The following is a 16,199-nucleotide window of genomic DNA, read 5'->3' as shown; positions in this document are numbered from 1 at the left end:
CAATTGGTCAAATATTTAAGAAAAGGTTTAAACTACTAAATTAAAACTAATTTTATATGTAAACTGTAAGGAATTTTTTTTTGCACAGGAGCAATCATATTATGTCATGTGACCTACACACAGGCTGTCCCATACAGAGTAAGCGGTGTCTCTAAGCATATTGAACATAGAAGGTTGAAATAGCATATGAAGATGCGGCAAATATATATAAAAAATATATCATACATTCACCCATGCATTTTATTACAAAATTAGAGAATCCATGTTTGAGGGTTTCTAAATGCAACCAATCTGAGGCTCAAACGTTTTGCTTAATATTATAAATTTTCTCGCATCGTCGCTCCACCTCTCTTGCCTTGCTCAGCTGCAGCCTCTTGTCGGTGCCTAAGCTGAGCAGGCTGAGGAGAGCAGCCCTCTTCCATGCCTCACAATGAGGCAGTGTGTCCACCGTGAAGACAAAGCAGCAGGATGAGACGAGGAGACTGGATTTGGTTCAGGATCTAGAGAGTTTTGCAGGAATGCTGTGGAGAGAACTGCTGAAGGTTTGTTTAACCCACTACAAAATCTCACGCCTTCTTTCTTTGACAGGAAATGAGTGAAAGCTGATGGTAAATAAAAGAGAAAGCGCGTCAGCGGCGCACGAAAAGCTTATACGCATATCAGCGCGGCCGTTATATGTGGAAATGAACGCCTTATGCGTTAAAGGATGATAAAACCCTGATTGATTTCCAGTGCTTAATATCCAGTCATAAGTGGGATTTTCGTGCATCTTAATGTGTTAATTGAAACTATGATCCAGGAAATGCGTGAGGTTCGCTTTAGTATAAAACCAGATTTAAGACTAAATTAACTAAATATATTTTAATTCAAGTTTTCCAAAACGGAGACAGTAGGCTTCAAAAAGTAGTCAGTAACGGATTGCATTTAAATAGTGGATGCCCCCTCCCCCAAAACCCTGCGCTGTATTCAACTACACAGACATCACACCCACATGGTAGTCAATTTCAAATATGCAAACCGAAATCATTTATGAATTAAATACAAAATTGAATTTCATGAATGCAGAAATGCAATTTGAAACAATTCCTAATCTTCAAAAAAACCAAAAAACAAAAACAAAACAACAACTTAGAGATAAAAGCTTTCAAAATAAATGTGCAGCTTTCACCACCCCCACAATTGCTCTGAAGGAAACCATTAATGCAATTTGCAGTTAGGTAATGACGCGTTTTTCTGCTGGAACAGATACTAAGTTGTTGCCAAATGCTCCAATGACTCTTTCACATCTAAACGTGCTCAGATGCTTCACCATGCAGTGGTTTATCCAATTTCAAGTAATTGGGTAATATTTAGTCAAATACCTCTTTGTTACTTTGAATTATCTACTTAAAAACTGCAGATTTCACATCAATACTATCTCAGCTGTATTTAATGCTTACATCTTTTATACACAGTATTAGAGATTAATTACTATGACATTTTTATCATATTTAGTTAGTTTACATAACATGAGAAAACACTTCTAAACCATGGGAATAATTTATAAAACTGGTTCTTCAAGATTTGATTTAGATCATTGATCTCCAGGCAAGTGGAGGCTTGTATATTCATTGTAACTTCACTGTCTGGGTTTAGACCTGTTTTATGAATACTGGAGATTGGGGACCTGGCACCTTAATCGTAGAGACATGTACACAACTGCCTCCGTTTTTAAACAGCTTTTTTTTTTTGGAATGGATCCTTAAAACAATGGCAAGCCTATTAATGGGCTTGATGTTATTTATTCAGTGTAAAAACCTATAATTTTGGAGCAAATTTGTTCAGTTTACATCAAGTGCACCAGTTTACTGCAAATGTGACTTTTGGAAACCTTAAAAAAATAATAATAAAGTTAACTACTATCAATTATTTAGATTTAATACATATTTTACCAATACAAACTTATCCTACATATTGACTGTATTTAATCTAACTTTTTTGTTGTGGTATTTAATGGAGCACAACAAACAATGGTTATTAAGATTACAATACCAAGTGTTTAAAAGGTGTTAACTACAAGCAGAAATATACTGTGGCAGTAGCTCCTTCAGGGAGGTCTTTCCAGAAAAGAGAAAGGGTAACATAAATATTAATACAGGGCATAGTGTCTTTCATGAAGTGTGAAGCTTAATGATAAGTTGTAGGGGGAAGTAGGAGGGTCAAAACGGCAGCAGTCTAAAACGGCATCAGAAGATGGCACACAAAGTCCATGGCCACTCTAACTTTTTGGGTTATCGTAAACCTGATGAGTATATTTAGAAAAGCAATACATATTTTCTATACTCAGCTGATCTGAGGACAACAAATCTTGTTGCAATGCATAAATAGACTAAAGATAGCTAAGAACAAATGATAACTTATATGATTGTATATGGTGAGTCTTACTGTGTGCAATAAAAAATGAAATGTTCCGCTCAGACTACTTGCCAATACAGATGTATTTATTTAATCTCATTACATATCATCTGCAGAGTCTGAATATTATATTTTCTTTTATTTTGCTACAAATAATAATATAATAAACTAAAGCTGCCAGAAATTTAATTTGGCAGTCATAATGCTAATATAAATGTATACCATACTGTACTTTCAAATATACAATATCGGTAGGATACTGTATTTTAAGTTACGCATCCCACTTATACTAGTACCATTGTTGGTCAGCTTGGTTGACAGACTCTAACTGCCCCTAATATCCAAACCTGATTCAATTCAATTCAAAAATACTATAAGTAATAATTGTTCTGTACATTTGACAGTGTAATGACAATAAAAGTAAAAGAAAAAAAAAATAGATGATTGTTTCCACACCATACCAAAAAGTGGTTCACTAGCTTTCTTTACTCAACGTATTGTCCATCTTTAATGCACCCAATGACTGTAGAGTCATCCAAGTATTTCTGCAGGTAAAAGGACTTAGTCTTGTACTGGAAGTCAGACGTGTACAGAGGTAAACACAATGTTCACAGCATTGTCCCCTGCTGTGCTCCTGTGCTGCTGACTACTCGATTAGACAGTTGACTCATCAGTCTAACAAACTGTGGTCTGTTTATCAGGTAGTCTTTGATCCAGGCCAATGTTGTTGCTCCACCCAAGTCTTCGGACGTTTCTGACAAAGAAAGTCAGGCTTGTGGTAGATCAACTGGAGAAATCAAAGAACATGATCCTCACAGTGCTGTCTGCCTTCTCTAAATGACATTGATTTTGTTGATGCAGTTATATGATGGCATGTTAAACTCCAACCCCAGGATGATAACTGCAAAGGGTCCTGATAGCTGTTTGTTTGTTCTCCTAGGTGAACCATCAGAAGTCTCTCTAGGACCTTCTTTATCTGGGATGTCAGGGCAACACGTCTATACGTTACTATAGTAACTAAGGATTGTTGGGTGAGATTTATTTGACACTGGAACAAGTCAGGAGGTTTTCCACATCACTGGAACTGTCCCCTGCATCAAACTAAAGCCCCATATACTCTACCCTTTTGAAACCGTGCCGACATCGGTCCAAGCACGGTAACCGAGATTGAGTGTAAACGTGATGCAAAACTGAACCGGACCACGCCAGACACAACCGAACTGCGCTAAACTGGTACTAGTTTATCAGTAGGGCTCGGCGCGGTTCAGTTCTGGCTCAGTTCTCAGATAACAAAGAGCGCATGAGCAGACTCCATAATCTCCTTACAGCCAGCCTCCGTAATTAGGAAATTTCAGACATTCATAAAAGTACTAGCTTACCTACTTGTCCCCCATGATTTCCAGTGGTGATTCTGCTTAGCAGTTTCATGACCCTCAACATCTGTTGTTATTTCCTGCGTCTGTAAGCTCTGATTAGACTATCATTTTTCGTATCCACTTCCCAAAAGCCGACTGTCAAGTAAATTCACCAAAGGCTGTCTTCTTCGCCTGACTCTCCGCAAACTTCCTGAATGTTACAGGCGCAACCATGTTGATTTGCTAGTTTCCCTCTAGAGAGCAGTAGTACCATAGATCGTCACTAGGAGGCTATAAACATGCTAGGGTGGTGTGTAAATGATCGTAAGGAACCTAGTTTGGCATGGTTAACTGATCCAAGCTCGGTCTGAACTCGGCACGGATTGGTTTTCAGAGGGTAGTGTAAATGGGGCTTATGGTTGAAGAGGTGTTGTAGAATCCCACATAGCTGCTCTGCACAGGTCTTCAAGACTCTGGGGCTGACACTATGTGGATTTGGTAACTTATTACGATTTAGTCTTTCCAGCTGCCTCTTCACTTGACTTTTAGAGACAGACGGGTAAAAGGTGGAGGGATCAGTACCGTCTTCTGTTTTGGCTGACAACAAACTCCTAGAAATAGGAGAATCAATGGCAGAGGAGGGGAACATGTCCATGTTACAGTGGGACATATTAAATAGTGATACATAGTACATTTTATTGGAGATATGAAAGCTTAAAGGTATTTTTATAGACTTAGTTAACAGACAATAAAAAATATACAAGATTAAACGCATGTAGTCAAGATAATATTTACCTATTTTTTTTATCAGCTAATACAAAAATAGATCAAAATGGGGTGAAAAAAAATCAATGTTTTTTGTTTTGGATCTGCTATCTACCAATCATAGAATGATTAATGAGTCTGTCTCTAATATGTTACAGAAATAGATCCTAATCTATGTAGAGCAATCTACGACCACAACAGGAACTAGACACAAGACTTCCAGTTCCAAAGCCAGGGCTCAAGTATGAGGACCAAGTATGCAGTCGTCTTCATCTTTGTTGTGGCTCTGGTCATTATTGAAAAAGAAAGCAACATTCTTTCCAGGTAAGATATTCAAAAGCTTGTTTAAATTTAATTTCTTTAACATAAAGATGAAATTAGATGACTGTTAGTTTAATCTTTTGAGATAGAAACAAAGTATCCCATATCAGGATATTTTTACACAATCTAAATGCTGGAAAAATAATCTTGAATATATATTTTTTCCAATGAAAGTTCAGCATTTACTTAGAACAGCTTATCCCCTTTGTTTTGATAGGTTCTTACTTTCTCTTTGTTTAATTGAAAGCATTAATCATGAACTAATTTAATAAGTATGGAGACTTGAAAATCTTGCTTTATCTGACAGATCAACCCACTTAGAGCAGAAACTATACCAACATTGTAAAAAAAAATACGTTGCATTCAAGATTAAAAACACCTCTTCATCTCTCAGTATGCTCTATACAGGAAAAGTTTTAATTTCACTTGGTTTAATTCTCTTTAAAATTTCTTCTTTAAGCAACCTTTTGCTATGCAATTATTAATCGAAAATAATTGTCAGATTAATTGATTAGCTAAAATAATTGTTATTTGCAGCCCTAGAGTAAACCATATATCTTTCCATGATTGATTAAACACGGGAACAAAGAAACACATATATATAAATGCACTTTATATTATTTATTAACAAACAAGCACCCAAAAGAAAGAAATTAACAGTTTCATGTAAAGTGCACTTGATTGGATCTCAGATATCAAATCACAGATAGCCAATCTAGAAGATTAGTTGACATCAGAGCCGATATCTGATTCAGATATCAAATCGATGCATCTTTACTCTACATGTGACTCCTGTGAAATTAATGCATGATGACATTAGTGAAAAGTATCATATTCTGATGGAAACAAAAACAGAGACATTGGATGTGCATTTTTTTTCTCAGTTCTCAATTAAATCACAGTTAAATCCTGAATTGTGATGGTAAAAGCACATGTTCATGCTTACCCCTTGAAGAGGACTTCTTATGCTTAAAAAACTATTTAAATGCTAATGAGGCACTTCACACCCCACACCACTCCAGGTGGAGGAGTATTCTGGTACTTAACTAATTATCTCAGACCCACAAGAAACTTCCTTCCATACATTTTTTTTAACTTGCATTTTAAAGAATCACGTTAGAAGAGCTTGATGGAAACAACATAATTTGAATCAAGTAAAAGAAAAAGGAAAAGAGTACAGGCGAGAAAGAAAATGGGCACACCGTTATCGAACATGTTCTGACAAAGCAAATATTACTTCACTTGTCTGATCACCTGTTTCTGCTGCTTGTGAATTAAAGCATTAGAGCTGCACTTCTGCTGTGCTGTGACGTCTCCACTTGGCATGTTTCCAACTAATACTAGTTTATATGACAAAGTAAGTTAAATTTGCCTGATGGTGACACATTCATTAAAACCTTGGTCCACTACTGTGGTCTTTGGTCTGCCCTAACTTGATACTTCTACTTTCAATTAATAAATTCCAAGTGTAAGTTAACTGTACAATGACAATAGTGATTGCATCATGTGGTTCATATGCTCCAAAGGATGGAAACATGTACGAGTTATATTTTCGTGTTCCTGTCTGGTATATGAATTTCATCACAAACAAAATCATTGGCTTACACCCATTGCATTTTTCCTTGCATGTCTGATAACTCTTAACGTTAAACAGTCCTTCCCAGTCAAAGCTATAAAATCTGTAATCTCTGTTCTTTGAATGATATCCGTGTTTCATGTGTTGTGTCATTCTTAATATGTTTTTTGTATGAGGTCACTCAAGACACACAAGCCAAATTCTCACAAGAGGCGGAAAAAAAAAAACAGTTTCACTCACTACTTTCTGGCAGGAGGCTGTGGTCCATCAGGACCAAAACCTCTCACTACAAGAACAGTTTCTTCCCATCTGTAACCAGCCTTATCAACAAGGCCAAGGGCCCCCCATGACACTCACACTGCCTCTCTACCTCCCCCCGTTCAGGACCTAGAAGCTACACCAACGTACCATTTCCAGACCTCCTGCGTTAAATTAATGCACAGTCTACTATTCATATAGTATAGAGCTATGTACTATATATTGCATATAGTATATTGTATGTTTTATATTGTATATAGCTATATATTATGTATAAATATCTCTTTTTCTGCACTATCAACACCAATTCAAATTCCTTGTAAGTGCAAACCTACAACAAATCTCATTCTGATTCTGAAAAAAAAGGTATGAAAAGAGGTCTGAATCAGCTTTATTTTTCTTCTCCAAAAAATAATTAGACGTAAATTTAAAGATAATTTCAAAAGAATTGGAGAAGTAAAATACCAGGTTATGACTCCTTTAACCTATTCAGGTCTGGCACATACATAGTTATCCATCAAGCTGTTATCTAATGGTTACTATATATTGTAGCTTCACTTTCTAAAATGTCTGTTTGTAAGTCTCAAAAAGAAAAGAATTTGTTTTTGTGATTTTAAAGAACTAGATAAGTTTGGAACAAAGAAAATTAATTTTTGTAAAGTGTTTGAGTTTCAAATGTTATGTTTCCATTTTCTAAATAACATTTTTGGATGATCCTTTATAAATGTATTTCTTTTTTAATAATTGCACACTCATTTTAAAATACTCCATCCTAGACAACTTTATATTTATATTTAAGTTCAATTGGATCAATATGATTGCTAATCTCTTTTAATGTTTTATACAAAACAAAGATGTTAATGTTTGCAAACTTCAGTTTAAGGGATCTGCATTATTGTAAAATACTAGATCGCTTTTCTGACATGTCCCCAGGTACAGATTAAGAAAAAAAATCTGATCTAAGTAAGTCCAGGTTTCACAAAAGCATTGGCTATTTTCAACAATCAAAAAATTGGATGCCAAATTCAACTTTGTGCTTTCCTATAATGTGTGAAACCTCTAGATAATGACACTTAATTCCTATTGAAAGTTGTTTGTAATTCGTACATTGTACCTAAATGTTTAGAATAGCATTTTTAAACATACACAAAAATAATAAATAAAGTTTTGTTAGGAAAACATGAAAAAAATTCTAATAAATTAATGTAGGAACATGGGCTAGTGGTCCAAGTCCCTTTGAAGTTTATGTCCCCCTTTGCTTCTAAGTCTCCTGCTGTCCTTACAGGTGCATTGTGGTTTAGAAAAAAATAAAGCTGTCTGAGGAAAAAATAGAAAGCACATGACTACCTAAACTTGTAATATTATAATGTCATAGTCAGAGAGAGGCAAACCTATCCTGTAAATCTTGCTTTGACACCACTAAAGAAAGGAGTGCTTTAGTAGCTTAAAAGAAGAACTCATTTGTACAAATTTGAAAAGGAGAATTAAGAGCAACATTGATTCCTGTGTTTATTTTTCCTGTGAGTCAGCACTGCAGGCAGTCACTGAGCTTAGTTAGTGCATACGTGCAAGGTATCCAGCATGACAGAGCACGATGCAGGCACTACTAATAAGGTTTCAGTCTGCTGATTCTGTGACACCAGCTTTCCTTTAACTCAGCTGCACCCATTTTTTGTAGGTAAAAACACCACTCGACATTTATAAGCAGGCTCCCAAATGTTGTATGAGTAGTGTAAGAATATGTTTAGTGCCTGCCCCTGTGTGTGTCACCATTGGCTGCTTGTACTGTATATGTCCCTAAGGGAGGGATTCTGTGACTGGATGAATGTGAATTTGTCTTATATCTACTTGTCAGGTTGAATGTTTGCCTCCCCCTACCTACTAGAATATTGTAGGCCCTAAGTATGAGCAAGGCCTGTGTCCTCCCCTTTCTTATGCTTCCCGCTGGTGCGCTGATGGTTCTCTAGGTGCGGGGTTGAATACTTGGTTGGGTGCTGCCTAGGCCTCCTGGCCCCATGGGGTCTCCATTAGGGGGTGGTGCTCCTCTGGGGCTTGGACCTGTGGGCTCTCATTAGAGTCGGGCATGACCGGCTGCTGGCTGAGCCCATGGGCTCGCTCTCACAGCCCAGTGGGATTATGGCCTCTGGGTTGGTGCCCCTCTGGGACTGGGCCTATTTGGGGTTTGACCCCCTCAGGGGTCAGTCTCCTGGAGCTCTCATCTGCCCATCTCTTGTGTATGCGTCCATTGCTATGTCTGCCTTCCTTGTGTCCCAGTGATGTGGGATTCCTTTGGTTATCTGGGGCTGGCGTCTCCTCTATCATTCCTGTTTTCCTCTCATCTCATAAGGTGTGGAAGCAGGCTTCTAGGAGTTAATGTATGTCTTCTGTGTTGTCTATTTTTGCAGTTTTGTTTTATTTTCTCTCTTCTTATCTGCTTGTTCTCTGTCCCTTTACTTCTTATCCCCCCGTTCTTGTTCACCTCCCTTTCTGTATCCATGTCCGTTGTATACTATTTCCTCCCTAAATACTTTTTGATAACGCTTCATATACAAGTACCAAGAAGAACCACAGTCATAATGGTCTGCATGTGGAGGCAAATCTGTTGGGTTATCAGCTAGCTCCAGGTAGTCTATTCTCAGCGAAACAAGACACAGAAAAAGAAAAAGGAAGCTCAATTCTGTTTTGTGTTAATGCAGTGTGACTGTTTAAGCAAATTAAATTCTTTTTAAATTTACCAAAATACACAAACATGTGAGTTGATAATGTCTAATAAAATTTCACATTTTGTCATTTTAAAGAAAAAATATTGTTTTAGTTAGATTAGATTTGCTTTGCAGTCTGGCAATGAGAGCATTTCAAAGAAGCTAGATCTTTGTTGTCATTATTTACTTCTTTATATTGCGTCGGTCAATCATATGAATTCCAAGTTTTTGATTGTAATGTGACACATGAAATGGTTCAAGGGCTATAAATGCTAAGCAAGATAACAAATCTAGTTTGAGATATATCTAATATTGCTTCATACATTTTAAGATTTGATGATTTTCATTATTTATTTTCATTACCAGGGTCTCGGATAAGCTGATTCAGAGGCAGACTCCACAGCTGACCTCTCAGAAGGACAATGATACAGCACCAAGGAGTTCTGTGGATTTATTAGAACTACTGCTTGCCCAACAACCTCCTGCGACAAACAACAAGTCTGATTTCATAGAAAAGGAAAAAGTGGATGAAATGGAACATGTTAGTTCACAAAGAAACAGTGGCGGTCGCAAGCATGTGCTGCTCATGGCCAGCACTCGGACAGGATCCTCATTTGTGGGGGAGTTTTTCAACCAACATGGAGAGACCATGTTTTATTTATTTGAGCCTCTGTGGCATGTTGAGCGCATGCTGGCTACAGCAGCAGAGGGGACCAATGGGACTCTTTTGCCAGGAATCTATCGGGATATCCTCCAGGCTCTCTTCCTCTGTGATTTCTCTCCTCTGGAGAAGTTCATCTCTCCTTCACCAAAGAACCACGTCACACCTGATCTGTTTCGCAGAGAGTCAAGTCTATCTCTCTGTGAAGAACCTGTTTGTACTCCTGTGGTCAAAGATGTTATTGAGAGGTATTGTATATTCTCCAAATACTAGTACCATATACTGCTACTCAAATTCAATAAACTTACTTTAACTTTGCAAAATGGCAGAACAAGGATTCTGAAATGACTTATATTATTAACGCCTCTGTAACGAAGGGATGGCAATTATGTTTAAAGTGATTTGCAAACACAAACCTTCTGCACATTTTTGTGCTTTTTTGTGCCATCAATCAACAAAAAGTAGCTCATATCTGCTTGGATTAAAACAATAAATAATTTTCTAGAATTTCTAAGTCAAATAAACAAGGAAATTGTATGTAAGGATTTTTATTCTGCCCCATGAGTCAAATAATATTTATTCAGCAGATTTACAGAAGTGAGACGCTTAGTACTATTGCCTGCAAGAAAGCCCAAGCTCAGTTATATCAACAACATTTGGGAATATCCGTTGTTATGCATGCCACAGGTTCTTTGGATTTCAGTCTGGAATTTTATTTTAGACTATCCACTTATCCTTTAATTTTCACCACATTCCTTGTTTATTTTTGTCTCATCTGACCAGTGCACCTTTCTCAGTGTGCTGTGTCCCGTAAATGGCTTGTGAAACACTGCAACAAGTAATTTCTGTCTTTCTTTTAACAGTGACTTTTCCAGTCACTGTCAGCTCCTCCAGAGTTGTCTCTTGACCTTTTAGTCCTGTTTTTATGTTGCAGGGTCTTCACTTCAGAGACATTCAGTCAAGAAATATTTAAGCTAAGATGAAATCACACTTGAATTTTTTTGTTAATCAGCTGATTTTTAAAGGCATTTGGTTCCATTGGATTTTATTGAGGAACCAATAAATGGTTTCTCAATATGCTCATTTAATCATATTCCTCCTTATGTTGGTTTGTGACACAAATTCCTAGGTTTGTTTGAAGTTTGTAAACTGACAAATTGTTCAAAGGTTTACAGGCATTTCTAGGTTACTGTAATCTTCTCATCAAGTTATTCATAAACAATCAAACTTTTAGTTAAACCACCTTTTGCAAAATGTAGCAAAGTTCTTATTTTTTAACCACATTTGTCTGATGATATTTATTATTTTGTCTTAGGTATCATTGCAAGATTCGCCAGTGTGGACCACTGAACCTGACTCTTGCATCAGAGTCCTGCCTCTCCAAACAACACCATGCCATAAAAGCTGTCCGTGTGAGACAGCTAGACACACTGCGACCTTTGATGGAAGACCTTCGTCTGGACATCACAGTTATCCAATTGGTCCGAGATCCAAGAGCCATTTTAGCTTCGCGCATGGTGGCCTTCTCTTCAAAATACAAGACATGGAAAGCCTGGGCGCAGGACGGCCAGGTTCCTGAAAATGATGAAGAAGTAAAGAGACTTAAAGGAAACTGTGATCAAGTTAGGGTATCTGCAGAACTTGGACTTAGCAAGCCAAATTGGCTTAAAGGGCGTTACTTGTTGGTGCGGTATGAGGATATCGCTCGTTACCCAATGCAAAAAGCTGAGGAGATGTACAAGTTTACAGGGATACCTTTCAGCTCCCAAGCAAGGGAGTGGATCCTGAGGAACACACAGACTACAGAGGAAGCCAGTGGAATATATTCCACACAGAAGAACTCTTCAGAACAGGCAGAAAAATGGAGGATTAAAATCCCCTTTACACTTGTTCAGGTTGTGCAGAAAGTGTGCGGTCCCACCATGAAGCTGTTTGGATACAAATTTGTGGAAGATGAAAAGACATTAATTAATAAGTCTATCAGTTTGCTTGAAGACAAACAATTTCCATAATCAAATACAGTTTTTTACAAAACTCAACCCAACTCAAAATGTATTTATAAAGCACATTTAAAACAACCAGTGTTGACCAAAGTGCTGTACAGACATCACAGTTGCAGGAAATAAGGTAAAAACTTAAAAACTAAAATAATAAATCCTTAATCCATACTCAGTACCTACAAAATTCTTGTTGGAATGGAGGCTGTCTCTATTGATCAGTAGGTGAGAGGTGCGGTACACCTTACACAGTGTGCCAATTCATTAGCTCTTTGGTGAGCTGTACAAATCATGCACAAGAAATTCTCACTTAAGGACAATTTACTTAGCTCGGATTATGTGTCATGCAAGATTTTGTACCTAAAGAGGAAGCTAAGGGAGAATATGAAAACTACATATAGAAATCTCCTGGGCAAGATTTCTTGACAGGGTTACGTTACTCTGCGGTTGCAATAAAATAAAAAAAATTACACAAGTATAATATTAAAAATGTGCCTCCCTTTACCAACAAATTACCTTTATTTTATAGGCAACAACTTTACTGTGCACTGAAATCCCTCAGTTGCCAGTCATTTGAATTGTACCATGACCCTTAAATATCAAATTAGACGTGGCTTATTAGGGGTGCTGCATGGAATGTAGGGCTTTAATGAAAGAGGACAGTATTTTTAGTGGTAAGCAAAATCTATATGGTAATTTTGGAAAGTGTCTGTGGTAGGAATGTCCCTAATACAGATTCAAATTGGTTAAGAGTATACATTTGGCTACATAGCTATTCGACTCTTAAGTGGTAGTGGAAGTACATCTACCCTAATGAGTGGGTTCTGATTAGTGCAGGCAGTTAAGAGGGAGCTAGGACCAGGAAGCAGTATGCTTTTTAGTACAAAGGCAGTTTGCATAGGGACCTCCAGATGTCCCTAGGCGCAGCTGGGGGCTATATTTGGCAACAATCATTTGTGTGACGGACCGCATAGTCCCACTTCACTGATTTTAACAAAATACAATTTTTTTTTGACATGTACTGTGTGACACACATGCAAGTGTCCTCGCCTAAGTATGTTATGGGTTTTATAACTGAGAGCTTCCGTCGTACTTTTGGCTCTCCTGTAGGATGTAGTCCCAATTTGACCAGTGTCGGTCATGTGCATGTCCACCATGTAAAGCTGAGGGCTCCCTGGGTACAACACAGCAGTCCGCAGTTCCTTTTGTGTAGAAAAAAAATGCATTTTCTTAATAATGCTATTTGGATATTTCATGTTTTATAGTGGCATGGTGAAAATCAATTAATCCCAAGTCACATTCATAATACTAAAAGAGGTATTCAGATATTGTACTTACAAGTTCAATAATAGGTCTCCATCAGTTTTGAATCCTAGGTTTTGTTTTAGGTCTTGCCACGGAGCAAACACTTTGCTCCATTGCTCACGCTTCTGACAACCCTGTCCTAATCCTGTGGGTTTGTTTTGGCTGCCATCAAGCTGAACCTCTTACAGAGTGGCAAGACTGCTAAAAACTTGCAAATGAGGGGGAGGTGAAATACCACTCAATTGCATTATCAATATTTAGACGACCATCCGTCTTCTCCCACTCATTCTGTCAGAGTGCTGAAGCTATTGCCTATCTCCAGAAGTCTGTGGGTGCAATGAGGGGTACACCCTGGACAGGCCAGTTTGTCAAAGGCGAACATGGAGACACACAGAGACATACGACCATGCATACACAAACTCACATGTAAAGATAATTCAGGCAAGCAGGTTAAGCTAACAGTCATGTTTTTAGACTGTTGGAGTAAGGCAGAGTACTCGTAGAGAACCCACACATGCACGGGGTGAACATGCACACTTTATGCAGAAAAACCCTGGACCAGGAGTCGAACCCAGAAATTATTTCAGCTTATTCTATGTCACAAAACTTTACAAAATGCTCTTTTGCAATACTTTGTAAATATAAAGCAACTTTGGACTTAAGAGATTGAAATAGATTTATACACATTAATTTTTTATAAAGATAGGAAAAACTATACATCGCTTACCTCAGAGGGCTTTTCAGCTATCTATGTTTCCGAGCATCGACTGGTATTTTTAAGCCTCCAAGGGATTGTGAGGCTTTATTTATTTTCCACGTTTTTTTTTTATGTTGCTCTACTCATCATACTATCTAGATAAAAACCTACACCATTAAAAGAAATACTTATTGGAGAACTGCTGTTTATGAAATTCAGTTCGTGTTAGTTGATAAAATTAAATTTAACACATTTTAGGAAAATAAACCAACATAGAGTAATTTAATCATCAGAAATTTTTTTTTTGTTGTTGTTTTTTAGGCGATATGTGTGATGTGTGCGTCCTTGCCTAAGTCTGTATATCATTCAGTGAAATACAGGTGGTGTTGCATTGGTGGTCCATAAAGGTAACTACTGTGACTATGATTCAATGACAGCATTGTGTTCAGCTTGGCTGGGGCTCAAGTAATGCTACCATGCTGTCAAGGAAAGAAAATGTGCTTCAGGGATTCTTGTAGAGTGGACCTATCCTCACTTTGTGTTTTTAAAGCTGAAACCTATTCTTAAATAAAGCAGTTTTTCAAAGGTATCACTTTAAAAATGTGTTTACTTTCTTTTGGATTCAATGATATCTGTATTTTTTCTATTAAAATGAGTCTCAGTCTTTGTCTTGTACATCCAAAAGTTTCTTTTTTTATTCAAAATTTGGTTGAAAGCATTTTTTTATTGAACAAATATCTACTCTACATTTTGTTTCATTTACAAAGCATTGGTTGGTTCCAGCTCAAACCTATACAAAGAACATTTCATCATGTTTTCAGTGTTTTCTCACTTTTGTTTTTGCTAGTAAAATGCATCAATCTTGGTTTTTACCAAGTTTGTCTCATTCTTGTTTCTTACATCTCATGCCTTCTTTTACTGAGTGTTTGTTATAAGTATTATGTTATGTTTAATACATAAATAGAAGTTTAAAAGAAAGGAGAAGCATTTTTAAGGATGGTTTTCTTGCAAGCATGAAGCAAGCCAGAGTATTATTTGCTAGCTGCGTGTACTTTTATTTGACACATTTTTACCGATGAAACAAGATGTTAAATATCTGAACCTTCCTTATTTATTAGAGCTGTACTTTTCTAAAATGTATTACTCTACATATATTTTAATGTGAGCACTTTAGATCTTTAAAAAGTCTTACTTTTGAAGAATTCTCTCAGACATGATAAGTTAGAGAAAGAATGTAAATCATACACTTAACCTGTCGTTTATAAACAATGCTTTGCAAAAGTATTTATACCTCTTGAACTGTTTCTCCTTATAAAATGATACAGCCCCAAACCTCAATGTATTTGATTTGGGTTTTGAGTGATAATAAAATGTGCCATGAATTTAGATTAAACCCTGTTTTACAATTGCATCAGCCACAATTACTGCTGCCTTACTTTCAATTTATGTGTATAGCATTGATAAATGTGTATGAACGGGGTATTGTTTAAATGCACATCGTTGCCTGGGTTCCCCAAACGGCAGCGTGTGAATTACACTAAAACAGGGACCCCATTCAGCTCTGCATTCCTTGTCTTTACTATCCCAGCTGTTGAAGCATGTAGGCGTTACAACAGCTGCCGGGCAAGCAGATCATTCTACTGTTTCTATGTCTGTTGTAAAACTAAAGATATGACTTTCTCCCTCAGAATCATTGGAAATAATATTTGAGTTTGGAGAGTAGGTCCATTAAATAAGGCAGCTATTCACTATAAGTGAAGTTGTAATCAAAACAGGCTATTTCTGATTTGTTAACTATATGGCTTCAACTTTACTGACTCCTTAAGTTATTGCTTGGCCCTTAGTTGAAGGAATTTTTTAAATTCCTTTTATAAATACTGAAAACCTGATTACGGACTTGATGCATCATCATCTGTGCAAGAAGGATAGCCTGCCCATGTGAAATGCTCTACTACCTAGCCAAAAGAAAATGTCATTTTCTAATTGAGCTAAATGTTTCTATTCTTATTGATAAAGAAAACAAAATCTTGACCACAACTGCAGCACTTTGAAATTAATCAAGAAGTACACTACAGTTTATTATAGTTGTTTTTCTTGTTGTGACAGTGATATTTCTCAAAAATGAAATTACTGAGGAGAGTTGTCAATAGTAATAAAAAATGGTTGCA

General features: G+C 37.0%; 1 protein-coding gene across 2 annotated transcripts; it reads left to right on the top strand.

Moving 5' to 3' along the window:
- The first annotated feature begins 368 nt into the window (after positions 1–368).
- On the top strand, positions 369–15,172 carry LOC107098050 (carbohydrate sulfotransferase 3-like). Of its 2 annotated transcripts, XM_015395524.1 has the most exons (4): positions 372–542; positions 4,673–4,838; positions 9,738–10,280; positions 11,348–15,172. In XM_015395524.1, the coding sequence occupies exons 2-4, from the start codon at positions 4,759–4,761 to the stop codon at positions 12,042–12,044; spliced, it is 1,320 nt and encodes a 439-aa protein (XP_015251010.1). In that variant the 5' UTR covers positions 372–542; positions 4,673–4,758; the 3' UTR covers positions 12,045–15,172. The 2 variants fall into 2 exon arrangements, with proteins under 2 accessions (XP_015251092.1, XP_015251010.1); XM_015395606.1 differs by lacking the exon at positions 4,673–4,838 and having other exon boundaries at positions 369–542.
- The last annotated feature ends 1,027 nt before the right edge of the window (positions 15,173–16,199 follow it).

This window comes from Cyprinodon variegatus, unplaced genomic scaffold, assembly GCF_000732505.1.
Source record: "Cyprinodon variegatus isolate N-32 unplaced genomic scaffold, C_variegatus-1.0 Scaffold1, whole genome shotgun sequence".
Classification (NCBI taxonomy): domain Eukaryota; kingdom Metazoa; phylum Chordata; class Actinopteri; order Cyprinodontiformes; family Cyprinodontidae; genus Cyprinodon; species Cyprinodon variegatus.
Note: the sequence above shows the minus strand (reverse complement) of the source record. Positions and strands in the feature narration are given on the sequence as shown.

What these genes read in the sequence shown, in the direction of transcription:
- LOC107098050 (XM_015395524.1), top strand. Translation starts at nt 4,759, where the DNA reads ATGAGGACCAAGTATGCAGTCGTCTTCATCTTTGTTGTGGCTCTGGTC. An exon ending in GAAAGCAACATTCTTTCCAG is followed by an intron (nt 4,839 to 9,737) that starts GTAAGATATTCA and finishes TTTCATTACCAG; the next exon opens with GGTCTCGGATAAGCTGATTC. An exon ending in GTCAAAGATGTTATTGAGAG is followed by an intron (nt 10,281 to 11,347) that starts GTATTGTATATT and finishes ATTTTGTCTTAG; the next exon opens with GTATCATTGCAAGATTCGCC.